We start from the raw sequence: 27033 nt of genomic DNA, 5'->3' as shown, positions 1-27033 counted from the left end.
TCCTTCATAGCGATAATTTTTTTTTTAATAATCTTTATCATTTGGAAGATAATAACGAATAATAAAAATTATCAAGAGAAGGTTAAGAATTTAATAGGAGATAAGAAGTTATAGATAAGAGCATTTCATAAGATAAAAAATTTAAAATAAAAAAAGATAATATGTGATAGGAGAAAAAAAAATGAGTAAATCAAAATAAAGACTTAGATATATATGTTTTTGATAGATATATAGATTAACAAATCATATCATTATCTAAATTTTATTATTTTAATTTTTTGAAAATCAATTATTTAATTTTTATCTTTATCTGTAGGCCACGAAATTAATCTTTATAAATTATTTATCAATTTTTATATGTTTATTTATCTATGTCACGAAATTATTATTTTTAAATAAATTTAAAAAATTTTATCTTTATCTATAGGTCATGAAATAAATTTTCATAAATTATTTATGAATTTTATATGTTTATCTATAATGAAATTAATTAAAGTACGAAATGAGGGGGGGAAGAGAGTAATTTTGTTTTTTTTAAAAAAAAAATCAATTATTTAATCTTTATCTTTATTTGTAGGCCATGAAATTAATTTTTATAAGTTATTTATCAACTTTTATTTGTTTATGTATGGGAAGAAATTTTAAATTATTTATAAGTTATGAAATTAATTTTTTTAAATTAATTGTTTATTTTTTATCTTTATCTGTAGATTATAAAATCAAATTTTAGTTTTATATGTTTATCTATATGGAGGAATTTTGAAATTCAAATCTTTATCCATAAGTAATGAAATTAATTTTAATTTTAATTAATCAAACAAATAAAAAATGAAGAAAAATAGAAAACATGAAAGGCAATCAAAGAAAATTGCCACGTAGGAAAGAGAGTGTTTTAAAATTATAAGAATTTATGAATAAATATTTGGAGGCTTTTGACAAAACAACTACATTTGGTTATATATATAGTATAGATTAAAAAATTTCTTTGCTGATAATATATTGGGCGAATTATATTAACGGGCCCTATAATTTGGGATTTATGTTATTTTGGTCTCTGACTTTTTAATTGTGACACATTTGACCCTAAATTTTGAACTTTGTTCTAAATAAGGACAATTGAAAATACCATTGCTTAATTTTAAGAGTAAAATTGTCAATTTGATAAATATAAACTAATTTGATAAAAAATAAATGTCAAAAAAATATTTTTTACCTTTTAAAAATTATTTATATCTACCAAAGATAAAATTATATAAAATTGATAAATCTTTTAGACATCTATTTATTTATTTATTTTACCAAATTTATTTTTTATTATGTGTTTGGATAAGAATAATGTAATGGGCAGTTGTTAGAATTTTAATGCGTAATCAATATATTTAATATATAAAATGTTTTTAGTTTTGAATTTTTTGATTTAATAGACTAGTTTAATAATTACATCAAAGTTGTTGCCATATTTGACTTTTGAAAAAATAGAAATTAATTTAATGAAAATAAAAACAACTACCCATTATATGATCATTATCCAAACACATAATAAAAATTAATTTAGTAAAATAAATAAATAAATGTCTAAAAGATTTATCAAGTTTACATAATTTTATCTTTAGTGGATAGAAATAATTTTTAAAAATTCAAAAATATTTTTTTGACATTTATTTTTATAAAATTAGTTTATATTTTATTAAATTGACAATTTTGCCCTTGAAAATAAGTAATGAGATCTTCAATTGTCCTTATTTGGAACAATATTCAAAATTCAGGATTAAATTTGTCACAACTGAAAAGTTAGGGACCAAAGTAACACAAGTCTCAAACTATAAGGCCCATTAGTATAATTCACCCCAATATATATATATATACGGATAACAATCATAAAAATATATAAACAGAGCAATTTGAGTGAAATTATTATTTTTATGGTGACTTTAATGTCGGATATATATATATATATATATAGTTTGTCTTTTTTATGGTTGATATTTTGATTAATTCAATATTTCTAAACTTATTAAAATGGAAAAATAAGCAAATAATCAAAAAGTAATCATTGCTTGGTTCCTATTTTCTAAAAACAGTTTTAAAAAAATTCTATTTTCTTATTTTCTGTGTTTTTTTGTTTTTACTGAATTTTTTTAATATTTTATACAAATTTTTTACTTTTTAGACACACCTAACATAAATATACCTAAAAAGTAAAAAAATTATAAAAAAAATCTTTTAAAAATTCACTAAATACCAAGACTACAAAAAAAAATACAAGAATTCAATACATTTTTTTATATTTTTATGTATTTCTTAATTTTTTAAAATATTTTTTCACTATTTTTTTATTTTTTAGATACATCTAAGTAAGGTGCATTTAAAAAAGTAAAAAAAATGTTAAAATTTTAAAAATATTTACTAAAAATAAAAAAACACGAAAATTAAAAAATTCAATTTTTAAAAAATTTAATCCAAAAAATTCAAACCAAACGCACTGAATGTTTTCTGTGATGTATTCAAAGTTGTGGAGTCAGGTAATGAGGTTGAAAGCTATGAATTCAAAGCCTTTTTTTTTTTTTTTAGGCATTGTTATTTAATATCAAAAATTATATCTAATTTCTAAGTTTAATGACACGACAATCAATTAAGCTATTAAAAATAACATTCTCTTTCATATTTTTTCTAATTATCAACTAATCATATTACTTACATATTATTAGATTTCACAAAATAACAAAATAGTTAAATTTTTAATTAAAAGTTTATTTTTTATTTTGAATTAATTATCTTTTTAAATATATTCTCCAACAAATTTTTTTATTTTTTATTTCATTTATTGAGCCTTTTTTCTAATTACATGTTTAGTGATTTGATGTTAAACTAAAATAGCTAATTAAAAATTGAATTTGATAAGGGTATGTTTTTATGATTTTGTGTTATAAAATAATTAGGAGAAACTTCTAATGAGTTTGATAATGATCTTTGATGTAGGCTGAAAGATACCATATTGAGGCCACTTAAGTTATATTTTTAGTCTTTTAATTTTATTTATTTGGTGGAGATAATGTGTTTCGTACACTTGTACAGATTTGGCAGGAAATATGAAAATTCAATCAAAAAGGGCGCGAAAGCAGATCCTCCGAGCAAGAAGTGAAGAATCCGAGCCAGCCAGCCAGACCACCGCACATGCGGCCAAGCTTAATCGCACGTGCGGCCCACCACCGCTCGTGCAGCCCACCTAGGGACGCATGCACGGAATTTTTGGTTTGTTTTGCTTCGAATAAAAGACAGAAAAATAGTCAAAATGAGGGTTCGAAAATTAATTCAGAGAAAATGGAGGCTAGGGTTCCAAAGAGGGGATATTCTACCAAAGCTTGAAGGACACTTCCATGGGGGTTTCTTCATCTTCTTCCTCTTTCCACTCCTCCATGAGTGGCTAGTCATCTTTTCTAGGGTTTTGATGAAACTCTAGCCATGTAATGAAATTTTTCATGAGCTTTAATTGTAAATTGGTTTGAATGAATGTATGGATGATTTAGAAGTTTTTAATAATTGTTTCTTTCATCTCTTTAAGCATTTTACTCTCTATGATTGTTTAATGCTTTCCATACATGAGTATTCTTTGCGTTTGTATTCAAAGTACGAGACGAGTTATACTATGAGAGGCGGGTCGTTTTGCTAACATAGTTTAAAGCAAACGACTCGTACTACTCGAGATGATTCATGCTTGTACGCTAAATGCGACAACTCTCTTGATTAATATTTCAAACTTGTAGTTGTGAAATATTGGGTAGTTCAAACCGGATTGTGATTGATGGCTGATGTTAAGTCTCATTCATGTGGTTAGTGGTGAATTCTCTGTCCTAGGATTTTTCCCGAAAATTAATATCTCCAACCCTAATTCTAATTGTCAATATAATTCTTCAATTTTATTTAATCATTGTTTAGTTATAAAATCAATCTTATTTTTTTAATCAAAATTAATTTAGGAATTTTGCGATTGAATTAATCTAATTTCACATTTGTCCCTGTGGATCGATACCTGGACTTGCCATTATTCTAAAATAATTTAGTATAGTTTAGTGATTTATTTTTTGTGTGTTTAACGAGTCATCAAATTTTGGCGCCATTGCCGGAGACTTTTGGCGAAATTAATTAATTTAAAAGTTATATTCTTATTTTAATTTTTAGTTTAGGATTTTATACTTTCATGTTGCTAAGTGTGTAGAGCGTTTGAAATTGGAGCTATCACCGAAGTGCAAGCGGAGCGCAACCGAGCTTTAAAAATAAAATAAAAAAATCGCAGCACTAAAGTGCGTAAACAGAAGCAAATACTCGCAAACAAAGCACCAAATTGCTAAAAAAAAAGAAGAAGAAAAAAAAGAAAGACGAAGCTCAATTAGAGGTTGGAGACAACGTCTACACGTCAAGCACCCACAAGACGAGTAAAGCGTTTTCGTTAAACCACTATGAGTATCTCTCCCTTTGGTCTTTTGCTTTCATAACTTAGTGCACAGAGTCGGAACTTTTTGTGTGTGAGTGGGTAGTGTATGCACGGGCGCCGTTCTTGTCGCCCTGAATTGTGGAGTTTGGACCTTGAACTAGAAAGGACTCTTAGGAGACTTAAAGCCTCTGCCCGTGTTCCTAGGCTTGAGTATTCATATTCATACATTGAGCCATTAGAGATGGCAGATCCAGATGTCCCGAATGTGCCTGACCGGACCCTTAAGGATTTTTTCACACCCACTGCATATACATCACCATCATGTATCCAATTACTCAACACCACTGCTGCTCATTATGAGATTAAGTCCAGCACCATACAAATGCTTCCATCATTCCATGGACTAACTTATGATGATCCTTAAAAACATTTAAATGAATTTCTAAAAATTTGCTCGACAGTGAGAGTCCAGAATTTCTCAAATGAGACCTTAATGTTGCGATTGTTTCCATTCTCATTAAAGGATAAAGCCAAACACTGGCTGAATTCCTTACCTGCTAATTCAATCACAACTTGGGACCAATTACAGTAACGGTTCTTGGAGAAGTACTTTTCCATAGGTAAAACCAACCAACTTAGGCGAGTCATCATAAACTTTGCTCAAATGGATGGCGAACAATTCCATGAGACGTAGGAAAGACTTCGAGACCTTCTCCAACAGTGTCTCCACCACCAAGTGCCTGATTGGCAACTTGTTCAAACATTTTATTATGGCTTAACTAAGCCGCACCGTCAAATGGTGGATTCATTCTGTGGTGGGACATTCATGTCCAAAAATGATGCCGAGGCATGGCAATTGTTTGAGAACCTAAGTGATAATTCCCTTCGCCATGCCTCCGTAGCCCGGCAAGTCCGGCAACTAGTAGTTGGAGCCCCGAAAAGATGGGACATTTTTTAGGTCGGGTAAAACCTAGAGTTAGCCCAACAAGTAGAGGCACTGTCCCGCAAAATGGACCAATTATTAGCTGCGGGAATTACCCCTATCCAGCGAGATCAGCCTCAATTTCAAGAGGCATATGTTATTTGTGCGAGCCCTGCTCATGACTTGAGTGAATGCCCTTCAGCATCACAATTTTCGGAGTTAGTCCAAAAGCATGTGAATGCGGCTCAAGGATTCTCCAACCTGGGTAATAATCCATACTCCAACACATACACTCCAGGATGGAGAAATCACCCTAATTTTTCATGGAGACCCCATTCACAAGGCACTTCTTACAATCCTCCACCACCAAGGTAGAATTTTAATAATTTTGCCAACCAATCATCCTACCGACCACCGCAACCTTATAGACCCCCACAACCGTACCGGCAACCACAACTCCTGCATGTTCCTCAGGGCAACTCTGCCTTTGAGACTCAGGTGTTGGAAGTTCTCTTAGAACTTATGGGGTTAGCACCGGTAGTTCACTCCCACACTCACGCTATTGCCAAGCTAGAGGCCCAATTGGGTCAAATAGCTAACAACATGGATCGGAGAGAGGAGGGAAAATTACCATGTTAAACTGTGGCCAATCCTAAGGGACAATATGGAGCAGAGAGTTCGGGTGGGAATGGAAAGCACCATGAGCAGGTGCAAGCAGTGATTAGTTTGAGAAGTGGAAGGGAGCTAGAGCCTCAGTCAGTTACTTCTGATGCAACTAGAATTAAGAAGGGTGACCACGGTGGTACACCCAATGAGAGCAAGGGTGAGGGGGAAACACTTAAGAGGGATGACTTAGTCCCTAGCACTTCACTTGAGCCCAAGGCACTATATGTGCCTAAGGCACCCTTTCCCCAATGCCTTGATACCACGTCCCCTTTTAATAAGAAGGCGGCATCTATGGAAGCAATGATGGAGGACTTTAAACAGGTAAAAATCATCCTCCCCCTGTTGGGGGCGATTAAGCAAGTACCCTCCTATGCCAAATTTCTAAAGGACCTTTGTACGCAAAAGCGTAAATCTAGGACACATGTGTCCCAAAAGGTCCTACTCACGGAGCAAGTAAGCTCCATCTTGTTGAATGACATACCTCCTAAGCTTAAGGACCCGGGTGCCCCAACCATTGCATGCATTATAGGGGACCATTTCATTGATAGGGCCTTATTAGATTTAAGGGCTAATGTTAATTTGTTGCCGTACTCTGTGTATGAGGAATTTGGGCTTGGCAAGTTGAAGCCCACTACTGACTCTTCAGTTGGCTGACAGGTCCCTCAAAGTGCCACGTGGCATGATTGAGGATGTGCTAGTGTAGGTCGATAGGTTTTACTTTCCTGTTGACTTTTTGGTTTTAGATATGAAACCGGTAGCCAGTTTTAGGAAACAAATCCCGGTGATCTTAGGTTGACCTTTCTTGGCTACGGCCAATGCATGCATTAATTGTCGGATCGGGGTTATGGAAGTTTCATTTGGTAACATGTAAGTGAAACTTAATGTTTTCCAAGCATCCCAACAACCCCATGAGAGAGAGGAGTGCTTATTTGTGGATGTTGTGGATGAGAGTGTGGAGGAAGCTTTACCTTCCATACTTGTAGAGGACCCTCTAAAGGCTTGTCTAGCTTATTTTGGGTTTGAGACCATAGATATTGATGGGTCGGTTGAGGAGGTAAAGGCTTTACTTAATGCTTCCTCTACTCCGGATTTTCCTCCGTGGAAAACCCGATTTGAGTCACTTCCTCCTTTGTCGAGAGAACCCGCCATACCATCTTTAGTCACACCACCTACACTTGAGTTGAAGCCACTCCTGGCCATACTCAAGTATGCATTTTTAGGGCCCTAGGACACTTTACCAGTCATCATTGCATCTGACTTGACTGCTGAGCAGGAGAGTCAATTAATAAGTGTTCTTGTGGCACATCGGAGTGCTATAGGGTGGTTAGTGACTGATTTGAGAGGGATAAATCCCTCTATGTGCATGCATTATATACATCTTGAGGAGGACACCAAACCTTCTTGTGAAATGCAACGGAGGCTTAATCCGAATATGAAAGAGGTGGTGAAAAAGGAAGTGTTGAAACTGTTAGATGCGGGTATTATATACCCCATCTCGGATAGCAAGTGAGTGAGTCCCACACAAGTGGTGCCTAAGAAATCGGGCATCATTTGTTGTTGAGAATGAGCTAGGAGAGTTGGTCCCCACACGAACCACTGCTGGGTGGCGAGTGTGCATTGACTATAGGAGATTGAATTCTATGACTAGGAAGGACCATTTCCTCTGCCATTTATTGATCAAATTCTTGAGAGGTTAGCGGGTCAGGGGTTCTATTGTTTTCTTGATGGCTACTCGGGGTATAATCAAGTCCCGGTGTACCCTGCTGACTAAGAAAAAACCACATTCACTTGCCCTTTTGGCACTTTTGCTTTTAGGCACAAGCCATTTGGGCTATGTAATGCATCGGTGACTTTTCAACGGTGTATGATAGCTATTTTTTCTGACATGGTAAAGAATTTTTTAGAGGTCTTTATGGATGACTTCTCCGTATTTGGGCCGTCTTTTGAGGAATGTCTCCAAAACTTAACTAAAGTCCTTATTCGTTGTATGGAGACAAATCTGATTTTGAGTTGGGAGAATAGTCATTTTATGCTTCGCGAGGGGATAGTGTTGGGACATATTGTGTCCCCTCGAGGTATAGAGGTTGACAAAGCTAAGGTTGACCTCATTGCAAGTCTTCCTCCACCCAACTCTGTGCGTCAAGTTAGGTTTTTCCCAAGGCACGCAGGTTTTTACCGTCGGTTCATCAAAGATTTTAGTAAAATATCCCGTCCTTTGTATAGTTTACTTGCTAAGGACACACCTTTTGTCTTTGATGAGGCTTGCCTTAAAGCCTTTGAAACATTGCGAGCGGCCATTTCCACTGCCCCTATCATGCAATCTCCTGAGTGGTCCCTTTATTTCGAAATCATATGCGATGCATCTGATTATGCCCTCGGCGCCGTCTTGAGCCAAAGGGTGAATAAAATACCCCATGTCATATCCTATGCTAGTTATACTCTTTCTGATGCTTAATTGAATTACACTACCACCGAGAAAGAGTTACTAGCTGTGGTCTTTGCCCTAGATAAATTTCGGTCTTACCTCCTTGGGTCTAAAGTCATTGTGTTCACTGACCATGCCGCTTTGCGGTACTTACTATCAAAGAAAGAAACCAAACCTAGATTGATTAGGTGGATTTTACTCCTTCAAGAGTTTGACCTAGAAATCCGAGACAAGAAGGGATCCGAGAATGTAGTTGCGGATCATCTATCCCACATCTTTATTGAGCACACGAGTGATCCCTTAGTCTTGCACAACTCGTTTCCGGACGAGCAACTTCTTGTGGTTTCGCACACGACCCTCTCGTGGTTTGCTCACATAGTAAATTACTTGGCAGTTGGTCAAATTTTGAAAACTTAGTCTAAGCAAGACAAAGACCGATTTTTTTCACAAGCCAAGCATTATTTCTGGGAAGACCCAGAATTGTTTAAGTATTGTCCGAATCAAGTGATTCGACGTTGTGTGCCTGAGAGTGAAACCCATAGCATTCTTACCTTTTGTCACTCTCATGCATGTGGTGGCCATTTCAGTGGGCAGAAAACGGTCGCCAAGGTTTTACAATGTGGGTTCTACTGGCCCTCTATCTTCAAAGATGCCCATAACTTTTGTAGAGCTTGCGAGCGTTGTCAATGCATGGGTGCTATGTCACAATGTGATATGATGCCAATAACTCCTATTTTAATTGTTGAGATTTTTTATGTTTGGGGCATTGACTTTATGGGTCATTTTCCACCATCTTTTGGCTTTGAATACATTTTGGTGGCTGTGGACTATGTTTCCAAGTGGGTGGAGGCAGTGGTAACCAGAACGAATGATCATAAGGTTGTGGTTAAATTCCTTCATGAGACCATTTTTTGTCATTTTGGGTTCCCATGTGCCATAATTAGTGACGGTGGCAAACATTTTTGCAACTGATTCTTCGAGGTGTTGGTGCGCAAATATATGATCACTCACAAAGTTGGCACTCCCTACCATCCCCAGACTAGTGGTCAGGTAGAGGTTTCTAATAGGGAGGTTAAACACATCCTCGAGAAAACTGTGAGGCCCGATAGGAAAGATTGGTCCACTAGGTTGGTTGATGCTCTTTGGGCCTATCGTACTGCATATAAGACACCCATCGGGATGTCTCCATATAGGATTGTGTTTGGAAAACCGTGTCATCTCCCTGTTGAGTTAGAACACCGGGCTTTGTGGGCCATTAGGAAATTCAATTTTGATATGGCCAAAGCCGGTATCCATTGAAAACTCCAACTCAATGAGTTAGAGGAGCTCCGCAATGATGCATATGAGAGTTCTAAAATTTACAAGGCTAGAACTAAGGTATTTCATGATAAACATATTTCTCGTAAGTCCTTCGAGCCTCACAAAAAAGTGTGAATATATATAAAAATGTTGTTCTTGGTCAAAAAAAAAAACTAGACCGCCCGAGCGGTTAGGCTGGGCGCAGGAGCGGCCAAACCCCAAAAGGGTACTGTTTCACGTCGCAAGAGCGGCCCGCCATCGTCGCAGGAGCGGCCCAAAATCAGCTAAAAAAAAAAAAAAGGCCTGCACAAGCGGTTGGGCTGGGCGCACAAGCGGTTCAACCCAAAAGGCATACTGCTTTCACGCCGCAGGAGCGGCCCAAGCCAGCCACTAGAGCGGTCCAAAAAAAAAAAAAAAACTGCAGATTTATTTTAATCTGTTTTCATTTTATTTTTATTTCTTCTTCTAAACAATTCTGGGTCTTCCCAAAAATATATATAAAAAAAAAACAAAAACAAAATATAATAATTTTAAAAAAAATACAGTTTGTTTATTTATTTATTTTATATTTCATTAAAATAAAAAAATTAAAATTAAAAAAAATTAAAAAAAATTCGTGTATTAATATATTTATATATTCTTCTTTATTTTGTAAATAAATAAATAATAATAATAATAATAATAATAATAATAATAATAATAATAATAATAATAAATTAACAGAACCCTAACCCACTTTGCTGACCTTCACTTTCCCAACTCTCTCTATATTCCTATAATCTTCATCCTTCTTCTTCTGCTTCTCTCTCTCTCTAAACTCCACACACACCCACAAACTCTACCAACCCCACCATCACCAACCTTCATCCTCATTCTTCCTCACCACCATCTCACCGCCGGTGCCCTATTTCCTCTCCATCCGTCGAATTTCCGGTGACCACCATTTTTTCAGGCGAATCATTTTTTTTCTTTTTTTTTTCCTTCCTCTTTCTTCACTACTTCAAGGTAAATCTTCCCTTTTTATTTCAAACTTTTCATTTATTCTGTCAATCTTGCATTGTAGTTAGATAATAGGGTTAGTGTACCATAGATCCAATTTTCATCTTAAAAAAAAAAAAAAAAAAAAAATTCTAGGCAAGAAGACGATCGCCGCATGTGCGGTCAAAAAAAAAAAAAAAACTCAGAAATAAAGGGGCTAATACTAATAATAATTTAGTTTATTTTATTTCCTATATTTACTTAGTTTAAATTGTTTCGTTAGTGATTCTGGTTAGTTTAATTAGTTAGTGGATTGTTTTTATTTTGCTTGTTTAGTTAGTGATTTTTATTTTTATTTTATTTTTTTTAATTGTTAAGTAGTTTAGTTTTTATTTTATTTTATTTTATTTTCTGAATTTTTACTTTAGTTTATTTTATTTTCTTCTCTTCTACTAATGTAGATTGTTTAATTTAATTTAATTTTCTTATTTATTTCATATTTGTAGTTCCACTGTGAGTTTGTAAATAAATAAATACCAATCAATTCGGTGGTGTGAGGATGATGCAGTTTTGAGTGATGTATGCACACATGCTATTTTTTATGAGTGTTAATATAATGGTTCTACATTTTTGGTTGTGTTGGTTGAATTATGTTATGCATATATGTCTTCATCATCCTGCCGAGCACCTAAACGGCCTCGCAATGCCAACATTGCATTTAGGGATGTGCCAACCGATGCTTGGGCCACCAAACCAGTTGCATGTGATACATCCTTTGATGTAGACTTCTTTCGCCATCAAACCACTACATAGAGTATTCAACAACTTGAAGACCGGGGCTTCCTGGGCATCTGCATTGTCACTGACCCGGCATTCCCGCGCATTGTGCGACTCTTCTATCAGCATATGTTCGTCAACGACGAGGCCCCAGGAGCTCTTTGCTCCCTTGTTAACGGAGTGGAGTTAGTGGTCACTCCAGCTTCAATTGTCGAGGTCCTCCACTGTTCCATGGACCCTATCACTGCAGAACATTTCCCGGTATTCACTCGGGAACTCACCATTCCGGCACTGGTCACTGAGTTTTATGAAGGGAGTCAGGATGATGACAACCGTACTAGCATCCGGCGGGCTAATCTACCATGCCGCCTTCTCTTCCTCAATGTGGTATTGAAAAAGAATGTTATTCCTCTTGGCCATAAGGAAGAGTGGCGAGGGGACTTCCTCCGTGCCTTACATCGTTTTGACTTCGAATATCCCTACTTTGATCTACAACCAGATGCACCGAGTCTTTAATGAAGTCAAAATACGCAATACCCGGGGCAGTTCTACATGGGCCCTCCCTTTTGCCAACCTCATTACAACGCTCATAAAAGCCCAAGAGACATACCCACTTCAAGCCAATGAGGTTCAGCTTCCGCCGCCCACATTTTATGGTAAAACCCACTGGCATCAAACCACTGCTCACCTACCGCCTCCACTACTTCTTCCCGAGGCCCCAACCAATCCTAATGATGCTTTAGGCCCCAGTCAAGCTCGCCGCCGCACCAGCGCCAGTACCACCGCCATTCCGTATGACGAGGGATCAATATCAGGCTCTTTTGGATAATCAAGCCGCCCTTCAGCAATCTATGGTTGATCTCCGGACCGACTACCAAGCTTACCGGGATTATTCACAGGCGGCACTTGATTGGTATCAGCAGTCAGTTGCCTCTCTGCAAACTGACTTCTATGCATACCGGGATTCGAGTGGGCAGCGATTTGATCAGTTTGATCGACAATTTGATCAGCATGGCACTAGGGTTCATGATGAGGCGTTCGAGACTCGGACACTGATGCATGCCCTATTTGAGCAGCATTTCCCACCACCACCGCCAGATCCACATCAGTGATTTCTGTATATTTCCTTTATTTTCTTTCCTTATTCATTTTGTTTTCTTTTATTTTCTTTTCCTTTCTATTTTATATTGTACCAAAAATAAAATAAAATAAAAAATAAAAAATCCAAAAGTGTGTTTGGGTGTCCTTGCCTCGCTGGATGTGTGCCCATGCTGCCTGATAAGATCCTCTCTCTCATTTTACTATCTAATGTCTACTTACTTACATTGAGGACAATGTTATATTCCAGTTGGGGGTGAGGGTATTTGTAATAACTATTCATGTTTGTACTTGCTGCACTTGATTGCACCACTTCACTTAATGTTTACTTTGTGCCAGTATGGAAAAGGATTTATTGGGTAAATACTCACATGTGATGTTTGCACTAGGATAGTTGTTTGTGTTTGTGATATTAGTACACTTGTCATGAGTATGCCTTAATTCACATGAACACACTATCATAGCAGTGACCTCTTTATTATAATCCCTGGTGTACATCATTGATACTAGTTGAGGTTGCAGAAAAGAATAAATGAGTAGCCAAGATTCTTATTATAAAAAAAAAACAAAACAAAACAAAACAAAAACTTGACTTGTTTGCGTTCGTAACCTCTTTAACTCGAGTTACTAAACCCGTAGGGGTGTCTCTACACCTAGTGCCCTAAAACCGTCTGGTTTGGGAGTCATTGGCCCAATACTTGCTACATGGGTTAATTAGAAAGCTTAAGGGACCTAAACATTGCACAGTTACGGAAAAATAAGAATGACTTGCTCAGATTCGTAGCATTTTCAGCTCGAGTTATTAAGCCCGTAGGGGTGTCTCTACACCTAGTGCCCTAAAACCGTTTGGTTTGGGAGTCATTAGCTTAATGCTTGTTACAAGGGTTAACTAGAAAGCTTAATGGATCAGGACAGTGCACAGTCTTTCAAAAAAAAAATTGAGAATCTTAGTTGCAACAGTTTAGTTTTACTGTATATGTTAAGTGTTATTATGAGTTACACTAGGCTATTATAGTGAACAGTTAACTAATATGGAGATTGCACTTTACACCGAGGGTACTACTGATGTGTCCACTAACATTCACAAGTACAGGGGACTTTACTTTTGTATAAACTGAAGTGTGGTTTTGGCTCAATAGATTCTTTCATACTTGTCCACTGTGTCTCCAATAACTCATCATGTCTTAATATCATACTGTAGTGGCACATAAGTTGATTGTTGTATAGAGTAATGTGGTTAATTGTTGTTGAGCGGATATGAATATGTTCATGTTTGTGGGTATCATATCTGAAAACCCTCATGAGACTATACTCGTCCACTTGAGGTAACCTTGTGGTTTAAAGGCTTGTTGCATATGCTAAATGCAATCGTGATCCCTACAAAAGTGGCTGAGAGTATTTTACTTTTCTTATTTCTTTTGTTTTGTTTGAGGACTAGCAAAATGTAAGTTGGGGAGTGTGATGTAGAACGAAAGGTGCCACATTGAGGCCACTTAAGTTACATTTTTAGTCTTTTAATTTTATTTATTTGGTGAAGATGATGTGTTTCATGCACTTGTACAGATTTGGCAGGAAATATGAAAATTCAATCAAAAAGGGCGCGAAAGCAGATCCTTCGAGTGAGAAGTGAAGAATTCGAGCCAGCCAGACCACCGCACGTGCGGCCCACCACTGCTTGTGCGGCCCACATAGGCGTTCGAGCGGCCCACCTAGGGACGCGTATACGGAATTTTTGGTTTGTTTTGCTCTGAATAAAAGACAGAAACATAGCCAAAATGAATTCAGAGAAAATGGAGGCTAGGGTTCCAAAGAGGGGATATTCTACCAAAGCTTGAAGGACACTTCCATGGGGGTTTCTTCATCATCTTCTTCCTCTTTCCACTCCTCCATGAGTGGCTAGTCGTCTTTTCTAGGGTTTTGATGAAACCCTAGCCATGTAATGGAATTTTTCATGAGCTTTAATTGTAAATTGGTTTGAATGAATGTATGGATGACTTAGAAGTTTTTAATAATTGTTTCTTTCATCTCTTCAAGCATTTTACTCTCTATGATTGCTTAATGCTTTCCATGCATTAGTATTCTTTGTGTTTGTATTCAAAGTACGAGACGAGTCATGTTATGAGAGACGGGTCGTTTTGCTAACATAGTTTAGAGCAAACAACTCGTACTACTCGAGATGATTCGTGCTTGTACGTTGAATGCGACAACTCTCTTGATTAATATTTCAAACTTGTAGTTGTGAAATATTGGGTAGTTCAAACCGGATTGCGATTGATGGCTGATCTTAAGTCTCATTCATGTGGTTAGTGGTGAATTCTCTGTCCTAGGATTTTTTCTGAAAATTAATATCTCCAACCCTAATTTTAATTGTGAATATAATTCTTCAATTTTATTTAATTGCTGTTTAGTTATAAAATCAATCTTATCTTTTTAATCAAAATTAATTTAAGAATTTTGCGATTGAATTAATCTAATTTCACATTTGTCCCCGTGGATCGATATCTGAACTTGCCATTATTCTAAAAGAATTTGATATAATTTAATGATTTATTTTTTGTGTGTTGAACGAGCCATCAATCTTCCAATTGCTCTGAGGGATAGCTCGCACTTGTTGAATCCACCGTTGGATTAAGAGCCTTTAGGGATGATCAACGGTGAAGATTTATTTTGGTAATTTTAAAATGTGGTTGAATAGTGAAATTTGAGCTGCCTGTTAAGGGGTAGAAGTTATTGATTGGCCTTTGAAGACACAAATTTATTGAGCCTCCGTTTGGGAAGTGGGTTGGTTTTTTGGTTTTTTGATTTTTTTGACTATTTTAGCTTGGGCTTAAAAGCTTGGTTTGGGAAGGACTCTTTGACTTTTTGACTTTTTTGGTTTGGGAAGGACTTTTTGACTTTTTTAAGTTTTTTTGTGAGAAAAGAATGTAATGATTATGGATTGGATGTGATGTGTTATTTATTATAGGTAAAATAATTTATTTTATTTTTTGTAACTAAAATAACCAAAAAAACCTGCAAACCCACCACCCAAACACAGGCTGATTTGTCCATGGAGCCAACAATAATTTTCCGTTGAGGGGTTGGGAGGGCAGTGGCTGTTGGTTTTGTCAAAGCGGGTGACGAAATGAAATTGGAGGGTGTCGGTCACCTTCTGATGTTGACCTTCCATCTTTATTTTATTTTATTTTTACAATAAAAATAAAAAATTTATAAATAAATATTAAAATTTAACATTTCATCTAGAATATTTAGTCAATACCTATTTGAAGCAGCCCACGTATTTAAATATTAAAAGTTAACATTTCATCTAGAATGTTTAAGTCAATACCTACACGAAGCTGCCCACGTACTTAAAGACCACTGAAAAAACAAAAGATATATAACTAAACAAAATCCAACTAAGATTTTGAAAGTAAGCAAAAATAAAATTGATTAATAGACAATTATGTGAACTTTTATTGGGTTTATTTATTTATTTATTTATTTATTTTGTCAACATTCTAAGTAGTTAGATTTTTTAATCTAGTAATAAAATTAATATATCACTTAAAAGACCATCGATAGTTCGTTAATTTGAATCCGTGACAATTTCTTATTGCTCCTTAGAATACAATTACACGCAATAGGCTACAAGGCATTGGCTTTTATTGGGCTTATTAGAGTAGGGAAACTCTATATACATACAATTAAAATATTAAAATAACTGAAACTCTACACACATACAATTAAAATATTAAAATAAATTATATTGATTTTTTTTTTTTTTTAAGTAACAAAAAACACAATTATATTAAAATACGATAAACAAATTACAATAAAACAACGAGACCCTAAAGGGATCTTTTTAAGGTCTAACAAAAATTATAAGTACGTTTTTAAATATTTTAAACGACATTATTTCAGTCTTTTGAAAAATTTATTTAGAAGTCTCACCGAGGAAAGAATATATCAAAAAATCTAATAAATTTTCTTATAAATTGTTAAATTCTATTGAATTTGAAAACGTGTATAGTGAGATTTTAAATGTGGATATGTTTTATTTGTGTACTATTATCTTACAGTATTAAATTTTTATCAAATATGACATTTTTAAAATGTGACAATGTAATATCATTCTAATGTATACATTGTTATCTTAGTAAACTTTTTATCAAATATATCATTTTTTTAAAATATAATTATAAGACAGTTATACATTATTATTTTATTAAATTTTTATCAAATAAATCATTCGTAACGTGTGACAATGAGATATCGTTCCACCGTGACAACCATTCACCAATAGCCCATCACTGCTACTGTCTGCCTACACTACATGATAGCATCACCACCGCAACCATGTAACAAGAGCAAAGTTTATTTTGTAGCGTAGAGACATGAAAGTATAGAGAAAGTAGTTTGTAATTTAGAAATAAAATATCTTTTTGCTTTGAAATTGGATTTAATTTTTTAATTTTTTAATTAACATTTATTTTATACTTTTTATGGATTTTTTTTTTTATATAGCAAAAGCTAAAATAAAAACTAGTAAAAATTGATTTAAACTAGGCTTGAAGTACAACTTTTGATTTTGTTGTCTTAAATCTCGTTTGGGAATAAATTATTTTAATAATTTTAAATTTTTTAGCTAAAATATGAGGTAAGAAAAATTAGTATGTTTGGAATTATTTTTTGATTTTTTACGAAAAAATATCTAAAAAGGATAGAGAATTTTTTTTGTTTTTTACTTTTTTGTATAGATTGTTAGTTTTTTAATTTTTTTAATGACTTTTTGACTTTTAAACTAAAATATTGAGTTGCCAAACGAGACCTTAATATATGCAAAAGGTATAGAACACACTTTCAAATTGATTTATCCAATCTCATTACCCTCTCTTTTATTGTCAAGCTCAAATAATATTCGTTTGAGATGTGGGTTAATCTTTTAACTTTTTGACATTTTAGCCTCGATTAAAAAGTCTCGTTGGAATGAGCTTTTAGGTTTTTTTGACTTACGTGAAAAAAAAAATAAAACGATTATAGTTTGATTGTGACATTTTATCTTATTAATTTTTAACTTATTTTATCTTTTTATAACTATTTTAGCTCCATAGCCACTTCTCAAACAAATGCTATAGAAGAAAAATGTTCCTTGAGAAAACAAAAATAAAGAAAAGAGGAGAGAAAAAACACATTTGGGCTATATATGATTTGAATTGATTTTAAATTGATTTTCTACGCAACTGATTTTTAATATTGAGCCTACATATAAATAAATAAATATAATCAAAATAAAAGTGGAATAAGACGACTACTCGTTCCTATCCTACTTCTGTTGGAATATGGAATATTGTATATTTAATTTAAAATTTTAATTTTAGGGTTTGATTGTGTAATTATTTAATTCCTTTTTCATGTATCTTATATTGATTATATATAGACATGGTCTCACCCAAATGAGGGTAAGCCAATATTTTATAACTCTATTCTTGGTATCAGAGCCAAACCCTAGCCATCCACCCAAATCCTAGCCACCCACCACCCTTGTCTTCTATTGCCGGCAGCCCTAAACCACCTACCCAGCCACCCGACAACCCTTCTTCTTCCCTCTTCCCAGCCAAAAGTTTTCGTCTTCCTTCTCAGCCCCTCGGCAGTCCCTTTTCCTCATTGCCGCAGCTTCTTTAGGTGCCAACTAGGCCTTCCCTGCCTTGGGTCTAGTGCGGCTTCCCCTCCTGGGTATTGTTCTTCTCTCTTTACCCTTCTAGGGTTCATGTGCTGATGTGATAAGCACTTTCTAGTTTGATTTTCTATTGTGTTGGGTTACCGGTGCGTTCGGCAGCATCTCTTTTGTATGACACTGCTACTTTGGCTTCGTAGTGTTTCAGCATGTCTGACTTTGTTATACAAACTCAGAGCATTATACCTCGCTCAGATGTTTCCTTGGCCTCCCATGTTCCGGTTCATTGGATTACCAATGTGTTGCTCACTGGTCGCAGCTTTGCGACTTGGAGTCGGTCTATACGTCTCTATCTTGGGGGTAGAGGCAAATTTGGATGGCTTTTGGAAACTGAGATACAGCCTCCCGCTAATGATCCTAAGCGGGTTCAATGGGATATTGACAATTGCAGCTTACTTGGTTGGATGTTCAACTCTATGGAAGAACGCATCTACAATATGTTTATATACTGTGATACAATTCCTCGGTTGTGGAGTGCTCTTACCCAGATGTACGCACATGCCCACAATGATGCTAGGATTTTTGAGCTCTATCAAGATATTTCTCATGCCTCTCAGGAAGCTTTGGGTTTTACCGTTGCTGAATTTTTTGGGTATCTTTAATCTCGCTAAGAGGAGTTAGCACAGTATGAGCCATTGAGTGATTTTCCAGCTATTGCTGCTTCTATTATGTTTGTTCGTCTTGCTCGCCAGCACACTTATTAATTTCTGATGGGTTTAAAAACTGAATTCGAGTCTCTTCGTATTCAGATTTTGAACACATCACCTATGCCATCCTTATATGAGGCTTTTGCTACTATTGACAGTGAGGAGCGTCGTCGTCGATTGATTCAACTGGTGGCTCCGCTTCCTTCATCTGTTCCTGCCTCATCTTCCGTTTTAAATCAGATGGCTCTTACTGCCAAGTTTAGTTCTCGTGTTTCTAGTAGCAAGGTTATTTGTCATCATTATGGTGCAACTGGTCATGTCCAAACACGGTGCTTCAAGCTTTATCCTAAGTTGAAGCAACGCTTTGTAAGGACACGCCTTTCAGGCTTTCTCCATACTACTGTTCTTGCAGACACCTCTAGTTCTCCTCAGCCGATTCATCCTATTGATCTTCATCAGCTTCAATCTCAGATTGGTCGCCTTCAAGAGCAACTTAGTTCATTCACTACCATGTCTCAAAGTGTTCCTTCCACTGCTACACTCGCTACAGGTACTCCTACAGCCTTTCATGTTCGCACTGCACCTACTTGGGTATTGAATTCTGGGGCCAATGATCATATGACTGGTGAGTTTTCTTGTTTATCCTCTCCTGTCTCTACTACTACTCAGACTGTATGTCTTGCTGATCGGTTTATTTCACATGTCCAACATAAGGGTGGTGTGTCCTTGTCGTCTGATATTACACTTACTTCTGTCTTACAGGTGTCCCGTTTTGCTTATAATATTCTCTCTGTGAGTCGTCGTGCTAAAAACCTTCATTGTGCTGTTATTTTCTTACCTACTCATTGTTTATTATAGGACCTGACTTCGAAGAAGTTTTTTGGCAAAGGGTTTGAGCGTGACGGGTTATACTACTTCGGGGACCCACCACATTCTCATCCTACCACTTCTGGCCTGCAAGCAACTGTGTTACCTGAGTCATCTTCCTATGTGTTTTCTTTTCAAACTTTAGCCTTGTGGCATGCTCATTTAGGACATGCAAACTTTAATTATTTATGTTTACTTTTTCCGTCACTTAATAAAGCTTGCAAGGATCATCAGTTTCATTGTGTTGTTTGTGAACTGTCTAAATATACTCGTACTTCTTATATTCCTTGCATGTATCGTGCCTCATCTATGTTTGACCTTATTCACTCTGATATCTGGGGTCCTTCTCCTTGTTTAGCTTTTTATGGGCATCGCTATTATGTTGCTTTCACAGATGACCATTCTCGGTGTACTTGGGTTTATTTGAATAAAAAGAAGTCTGATGTGCTTCTACTTTTTATTCAATTTCTCCAAATGGTCAAAACCCAATTCCACAACGCTGTACGCAATGTTCATTCTGATAATGGAGGGGAGTACAACTCTGATGCATTTTGTTTCCAACTTAATCAGCAGGGAATTTTGCAGCAACTCACTTGTACTTGCACCCCTGAACAAAATGGGATTGCTGAACGTAAAAACCGTCATATTATGTCTGTTGTCCGGTGTCTTCTTTGTGGGATGAATCTCCCTAAGTCCTACTGGCATATGGCTGTGCTTACTACTGTTTACCTCATTAATGGGACACCTAGTTGGATTCTTCATGGGTCGGCCCCTTTTCAATTACTTCGACCAGAAACTGTGTTATTTCCTCTTATGCCTCATGTGTTTGGTTGTACTTGTTTTGTTCAGGATCGTAGTCTAACTCGGACCAAGTTAGATAACAAGTCTCTTAAATGCATTTTCTTGGGCTATTCCGCTCTCTCTAAAGGCTATAGGTGCTATGATCCGTTGTCTCATCGTTTTTATCATTCTATGGATGACACATTTTGCGAAACTCTGCCATTTTTTGGTTCTAACCCTGTGTTTCAAGATTCCGCCTCGCGTGCACCGCCTCCTGTTGTGTTACCGAGTGCTCGCCCTGTTCCCATCATTGAGTCATTTGCTCTTTCCTTATCGCCTGTATCTGCACCTGCTAGTCCTCCGCCATTACCAACATACTCTTATCGCCCTCATGCTCCACCCCCTCCAGCATCTTCCTCGTCCTCCGGCCCAGGTACACCCCCTCCTATTCCCTCCCCAACACCTTTCCAGTATCCAACCCGTGAACACCGTCCCCCTAATCGGTATAGTTGGTTTAGTAGTACTAATTACCCTATTTTTCAATTTTTATGTTATGATGCCTTTTTAGCTTCTCATCGGTCGTTTCTTGGCCAACGTGAGTCGGTCTATGTCTGAGGCTTTCTAGAATCCCCAATGGGTTGCCGCTCTGTAAACTGAAATGGCTGATTTGGAGCATAATCACACTTGAGATCTTATCTCTTTACCTTCTAGTGAGACAACTGTTGGGTGCAAGTGGGTTTTTACTGTCAAATACTTGGCTGATGGTACCATGGACCGCCATAAGGCTTATCTTGTTGCTAATGGCTTTACACAGGTTCCTGGTAAGGACTTTGGGGCTACGTTTGCACCTTTTGCTAAATTAATCACTATTCGTTTACTTATTTCCTTGGCTGCCTCTTCTTCTTGGCACCTTCATCAACTTAATGTCAAGAATGCTTTTCTTCATGGGGACTTACTTGAAACGATCTACATGGATCCTCCACCCAGGTTTCAAGCTGAGGAGGAGTTTGCTGGCAAGGTCTGTCGTCTGCGTAAGTCTCTCTATGGCTTGAAACAATCTCCTCGTGCATGGTTCCATCGTTTCAGCTCTGTTATCCTATCCATGGATTTTTCTCAGTGTCACTCCGACCATACATGCTTCATTCGTCGTCAGCCCACTAGTCGATGTATTATTTTGTTGGTCTATGTGGATGATATCATCCTTATAGAAGATGACACCATTAGTATTGCTAAAGTAAAACAGGAGCCTAGTCGAGTTTCTGACATCAAGGACTTGGGTCCTCTCAAATATTTCTTAGGGATTGAAGTAGCTCGTTCTCGCAATGGGATATTATTGTCCCAACGGAAGTATAGTTCAGATCCTTTTCGGGACACCAGTATGATGAGGTGCAAGCCTGCCTCTACTCCTATGGATCCGAATTTGAAACTTTTGACTGAGTCTGGTGAGTTGCTTTCTGATCCAACTCGCTACTAGAGATTAGTAGGACATTTGATCTATTTGACTAATACACGACCAGATTTGACATTTGTTGTAAGTGTAGTTAGTCAGTTTATGAATTCACCTCACACTGCTCACCTTGATGTTGTTCACCACATCTTAAGATATCTCAAGTCGTGTCTAGGTTTGGGTTTATTCTTCAATGGTGGGATTCAGATAGGATTGTCATGTTTTACTGATGTAGACTATGCCGGTTCATTGACTGATGGACGTTCCAGTTCTGGGGTATGCGCCTCCTTGGTACCCATCTTTTGTCATAGAAAAACAAAAAATAAGCGGTTGTTTCTCGATCCTCTACTGAAGCTGAATACCGCGCCATGGCTCATAGGACATGTGAGTTACTATGGCTTTGGTCCATTCTTACTAAGTTAGGCTTTAAGGAGAATAATTCTTCTAAGCTATTTTGTGACAATAAGTCTGCCATCTTACTTGCCTCTGAGTCTGTGCTTCATGAGCGCACTAAGCATATTGAGATTGATATTCATTTTATTCGGAAAAAGGTTCGAACTAGCATTGTATGTCCTTCATTTGTTCCATCTTCTGATCAAACTGTCGACATCTTCACCATCTGTAGAACCATCTCTACTTCGATCTTGCATTGGCAAGCTGGGGTTGGTTGACATCTTTGATCCAGCTTGAGGGGGAGTGTTGAAATATGGAATGTTGGAATATGGAATATTGTATATTTAATTGAGGAATTTAATTTTAGGGTTTGATTGTGTAATTATTTAATTCCTTTTTCATGTATCTTATATTGATTATATATAGACATGGTCTCACCCAAATTAGGGTAAGCCAATATTTTGTAACTTTTTTCTACTTCCTCATCTGCAAAAACAAACCAATATAGAATGCTACACTTATCCATGTGTGTGCAGGAAATGTTAAGCTATGCTTTTGTAAAATAAATACATAAAATAAGTAAATTGTTTAAAAGTTCAAGTTAAGAAAAGTATAAGGCATTAGATTTAATAAATATTTTTTATTGATGAGAGAACTATTTTGTGAAATAGTTTGGTAAAAAAAATTTTATTTTAAAAGACATTTTGTAAGAGTGGGCGCGGATCGGTTACGGCCACAAAACCTCAAATCCATTATCCGTCCGCCAGATTGACGGATTGAAGAAAGTCAATCCGCATCCGTCTACCAATCCGGCGGATGTGGATTGAGCAGATTGACGAATTAGCGGATGGATGCGAATCGGTTTGGCGGTTTAGAATTTTATAAATTTTCAACATAATTCAACTTGTGTACTTCCTAAAAAAAAAAAAAAAGTATTACAGTTAATAACTTAAAAAAGTATTACGATCATTAGATGCCTCATCCAAAGAAAGAAAGTTTGAAATTTTAGAATATTACAATTACTACATACCTCATTCACATATTACAATCACAGCATGTCTCATTCACATAAAGTATTACAATTTGTTCTTAAAATATAAAAACAATTCAAACCACCAAAATCATGAACAGAGCAGTAGTAAAGATTATATGCCTTTGTATTGTTACATCTATATCTGTTTTTCAAAATAAAAACTATTATTTTTAGAGTTAGATTTTAAAACAAAAAAATATAGATAAATAATACATTTATTTTTTTTCAATTCAAAAAATATATTCAAGTTGAAAGCTCTTTTTCAACAGAATATATTCAACATAATATTTAAACTATTCTTCAATTGAAAACACAAATAGAATATCTAAACAAATTGAAAACACAAAGTCTTATAAATTACTAGGGATACTCGCGGTTTGATGGTTCGGTTACGGCCAAAGGAACCTCAAATCCGATATCTATCCAAAACTAGGCAGATTGGAAAAAAATTAATCCGCAACCGTCCGCTCGTCATTATGCATCTGTCCAAAATGCAGCGGATCAGTTTAGTTTGGTCGGTTTGGGCGAATCGGTATATCTGCTGCTACCCCTAACATTTTGTTTCTAATTTTTCCCCTTAATTTATCTGTTAAATATTTTTTATCTGTTGACTTTCGTTGACTATCTGTTTAATTTTTTTTCTATCTGTTCAAAAAAATTTCCTATTTGTTCAGAAAATTTCTCTATCTGTTCAAAATTTTTTACTATCTTTTCAATTTTCCCCCTCTTTTGTTCAAATATCTGTCCAAATTTTATTATCTATTCATTTTATTTTTTATTTTTTCCTATCCGTTGAAATTCCCTAAGCTTTTTTTTTTCTTGTCTGTTCAAATTCTCATACATACACAGATATATATATATATATATATATATAGAGAGAGAGAGAGAGAGAGCAAGATGAGAGATTTATCTGTTCAAAACCCAAAAACCTCAAGCTTGAAAGAGACTGATCTGTTCAATTAGAGTAGCTCACAGAAAACCTCAATCTTGAAAGAGACTGATCTGTTCAATTAGAGTAGTTCACAGAAGATACACATTCCATAGATATCATTTTCTAAGAATATAGTATTATTTTTTAATTGTTTCTCAACAAATTTTTTTCACAAATTCCATAGATTAGATCAAATCAGATTCCATGAATATTATTTTGAATATTTTTTTCAAACATGCCATAATTTTTTTTTATTTTTCTAAAATCAGACATGTTCACATGTATAGATCCCCAATAAAAACAAAACTATACCAAATCTCCACAGTGGCGACTCCAGAAAAGAATTTCAGCGGGTTCAACTTTCAAGCCTTGATTTAAGTTATTAGATCAATGAAATACACTCCACCAAATGTTTAACAAAAGAAAAAAAAAATTAGAAAAGTGCCAAGAATTTATATTTATAAACTTGACAAAATATGAATCTTTTTTATTTCTTGGATTAATTGATAGGAGAGTAAGAATATCAAACTCTTCTCCATAAGAGTTAAACCTGAGATCTCATCTCGTACAGCAATGCTAAAAAATTATCAAGTCAAAGATTCTGATTAAATGAATCTAATTCATACATTTCAAAGTATGAAAATTTTCTTTTAATAAAATTATTAAATCTTTAAACTTGCTTCTACCGAGCTAGATGACACTTGTCCAACATTAATAGGTAATGTTAAACCCGCATATTTAAAAAAAAAAAAAAAAAAGACTGAAACCCCCTTTCAAAGGTAACCCCACAACCCTTTTGCCTTTTGATTGGTCAAAATTGTTTTTTTTTTCTTCTCTCTCACTCACCAAGCCCCACGTGTGTGTGGGGGTGTGTGTGGGGTGATAGGGGTGGGAATATGAGGGAGTCCTAATCACAACTGTTTAAAAAATAAACAAATAAATAAACACAAAGAAATCATAGGAAAAAGTGTGTGGCACAGGGGAGTAATCATATCCAAAGTTCCAAACAGAGGGAAGAGGGTTCAAGGGGAAAAAGTCAGAGGATTCACAGTTAGCCATCACTGACTTTTAATTGTTAAAACATCACAAATTTGATAGTGTTTTTTAAAGTCTAGAGGGTTCAGTTGAAGTTATTGACTTCTATTTATCGTTGCTCCTCAATCTCCATCAAATCCCAAAAAAGCTTGTATATGAAATTTTGTTTTCAGAAATTTATCTTGTAAATATCTATAAGAGAGAATTTTCCATCACATCTCTAATACTCAAAATAAATAGATTTATATACAAAATAAATAGATTCATATGTATATACACGTGTATATATGCATTGAATGGAGTAAGAAGTGAAATGAAGAAGAGTCGACGACGGCGCCGGATCGGTGTGGAAAGACGATGCCAACAAAGACGATGTTGGAACTTGGCTTCTCAGATCATCGAAGATGTCACACCAACGGCAGATCTGAGGCGGCGTAAGGTAGTTCTGGCATCAACGACGGCGCCATTGCTTGGAAACCTTGGGCGACAAATGCCTCGATGGAGGGGAAAATGGCATTGTCAGATCATCGGTGCCGCTGCTTGGAAAGACAATTGGAGAAGAGAGAAGTCAGATGACGGCGCCACTACTTGGCCACTACTTGGAAAGATGACTAAAGAAGTCAAATCGGTGTGAAAAGATGGCGACATCAGATCATCGGTGCTATCGCAGCTCTACAGCGACAGCGAAGGCAACGACAGATCTAACTTCTCCGGTTTGCATCGAGTGGTGGAACGATAGTGGGAGATCCACCGGTGGCATCAATGTGGTGCTGAGTGTGAGAAAGACATAAGAGAGAGAAACCCTAGTATAGAGAGAGAGAAGATGAGTAGAGAGAGAGAGGGTGGGTTTTGGAAAACTATGGGTTTTGGAAAATTAGTTTTGACGGATAAGTGTTTGTTTTTTTAAATATTGGCAAGTATTTTGGTCATTTTGTGATAGATTGTCTTTATTGACATAATATTTAAACGCCTAGACTTTTAAACAAAAAAAAAAAAAATCAAATTTGAAGTTCTGAACTGAATGCCCTAAATTTTTTCTTTTCGCAACATTATCAGGCAGTGCATCTGAAAACCTAAAAAGGAGTCCATCCTATCCTATTCTAACCCACATAAAAGGGAGGGAAAAGTATTTTGTATTTTCATCTAATTTTGAGAGCCAGACACATCTATCACTAAATAGATCTGCCTACAAATCAATTATAAAACAAATGCAGTGTTTGATTCACTAAAATGAACTAAATCTCTACTCACATTTTTTTTTTATAAAAAAAATGACCATTTCATTCCAACAAATCAAACACTACCTAATTCTTGCTTCAATTTGCCTAGGGCTATGAATGTGCGCGCGCACGCACGTGTGTATGTGAGAGAGAGAGAGAGAGAGAGAGAGAGAGAGAGAGAGAAGCTTACTATGCTTGCAAATTTCTAAAAGCCAAAGATTCATGCAGTTTTCGAAAATGCCCTTTAACATGTTAAATATAAACAGTTATCAAGAAATCCTAATGCCATTCAAAGCTAAGTAGAGATTGAGAACTATCACTCATGACATGAATCCAAATTGTCAAAAGTCAAGACAAGATTATAAGC

At 35.8% G+C, this 27033-nt stretch overlaps 1 protein-coding gene across 1 annotated transcript; it reads left to right on the top strand.

Annotated features, from left to right (window-relative positions):
• Positions 1–18462: 18462 nt before the first annotated feature.
• LOC145793442 (uncharacterized) lies at positions 18463–18915 on the top strand. Its single transcript, XM_082876270.1, has one exon. It carries the CDS (start codon positions 18463–18465, stop codon positions 18913–18915), a length of 453 nt encoding a protein of 150 aa, XP_082732396.1.
• The last annotated feature ends 8118 nt before the right edge of the window (positions 18916–27033 follow it).

This window comes from Camellia sinensis, chromosome 6, assembly GCF_055761805.1.
Source record: "Camellia sinensis isolate YWXY chromosome 6, ASM5576180v1, whole genome shotgun sequence".
Classification (NCBI taxonomy): domain Eukaryota; kingdom Viridiplantae; phylum Streptophyta; class Magnoliopsida; order Ericales; family Theaceae; genus Camellia; species Camellia sinensis.
Note: the sequence above shows the minus strand (reverse complement) of the source record. Positions and strands in the feature narration are given on the sequence as shown.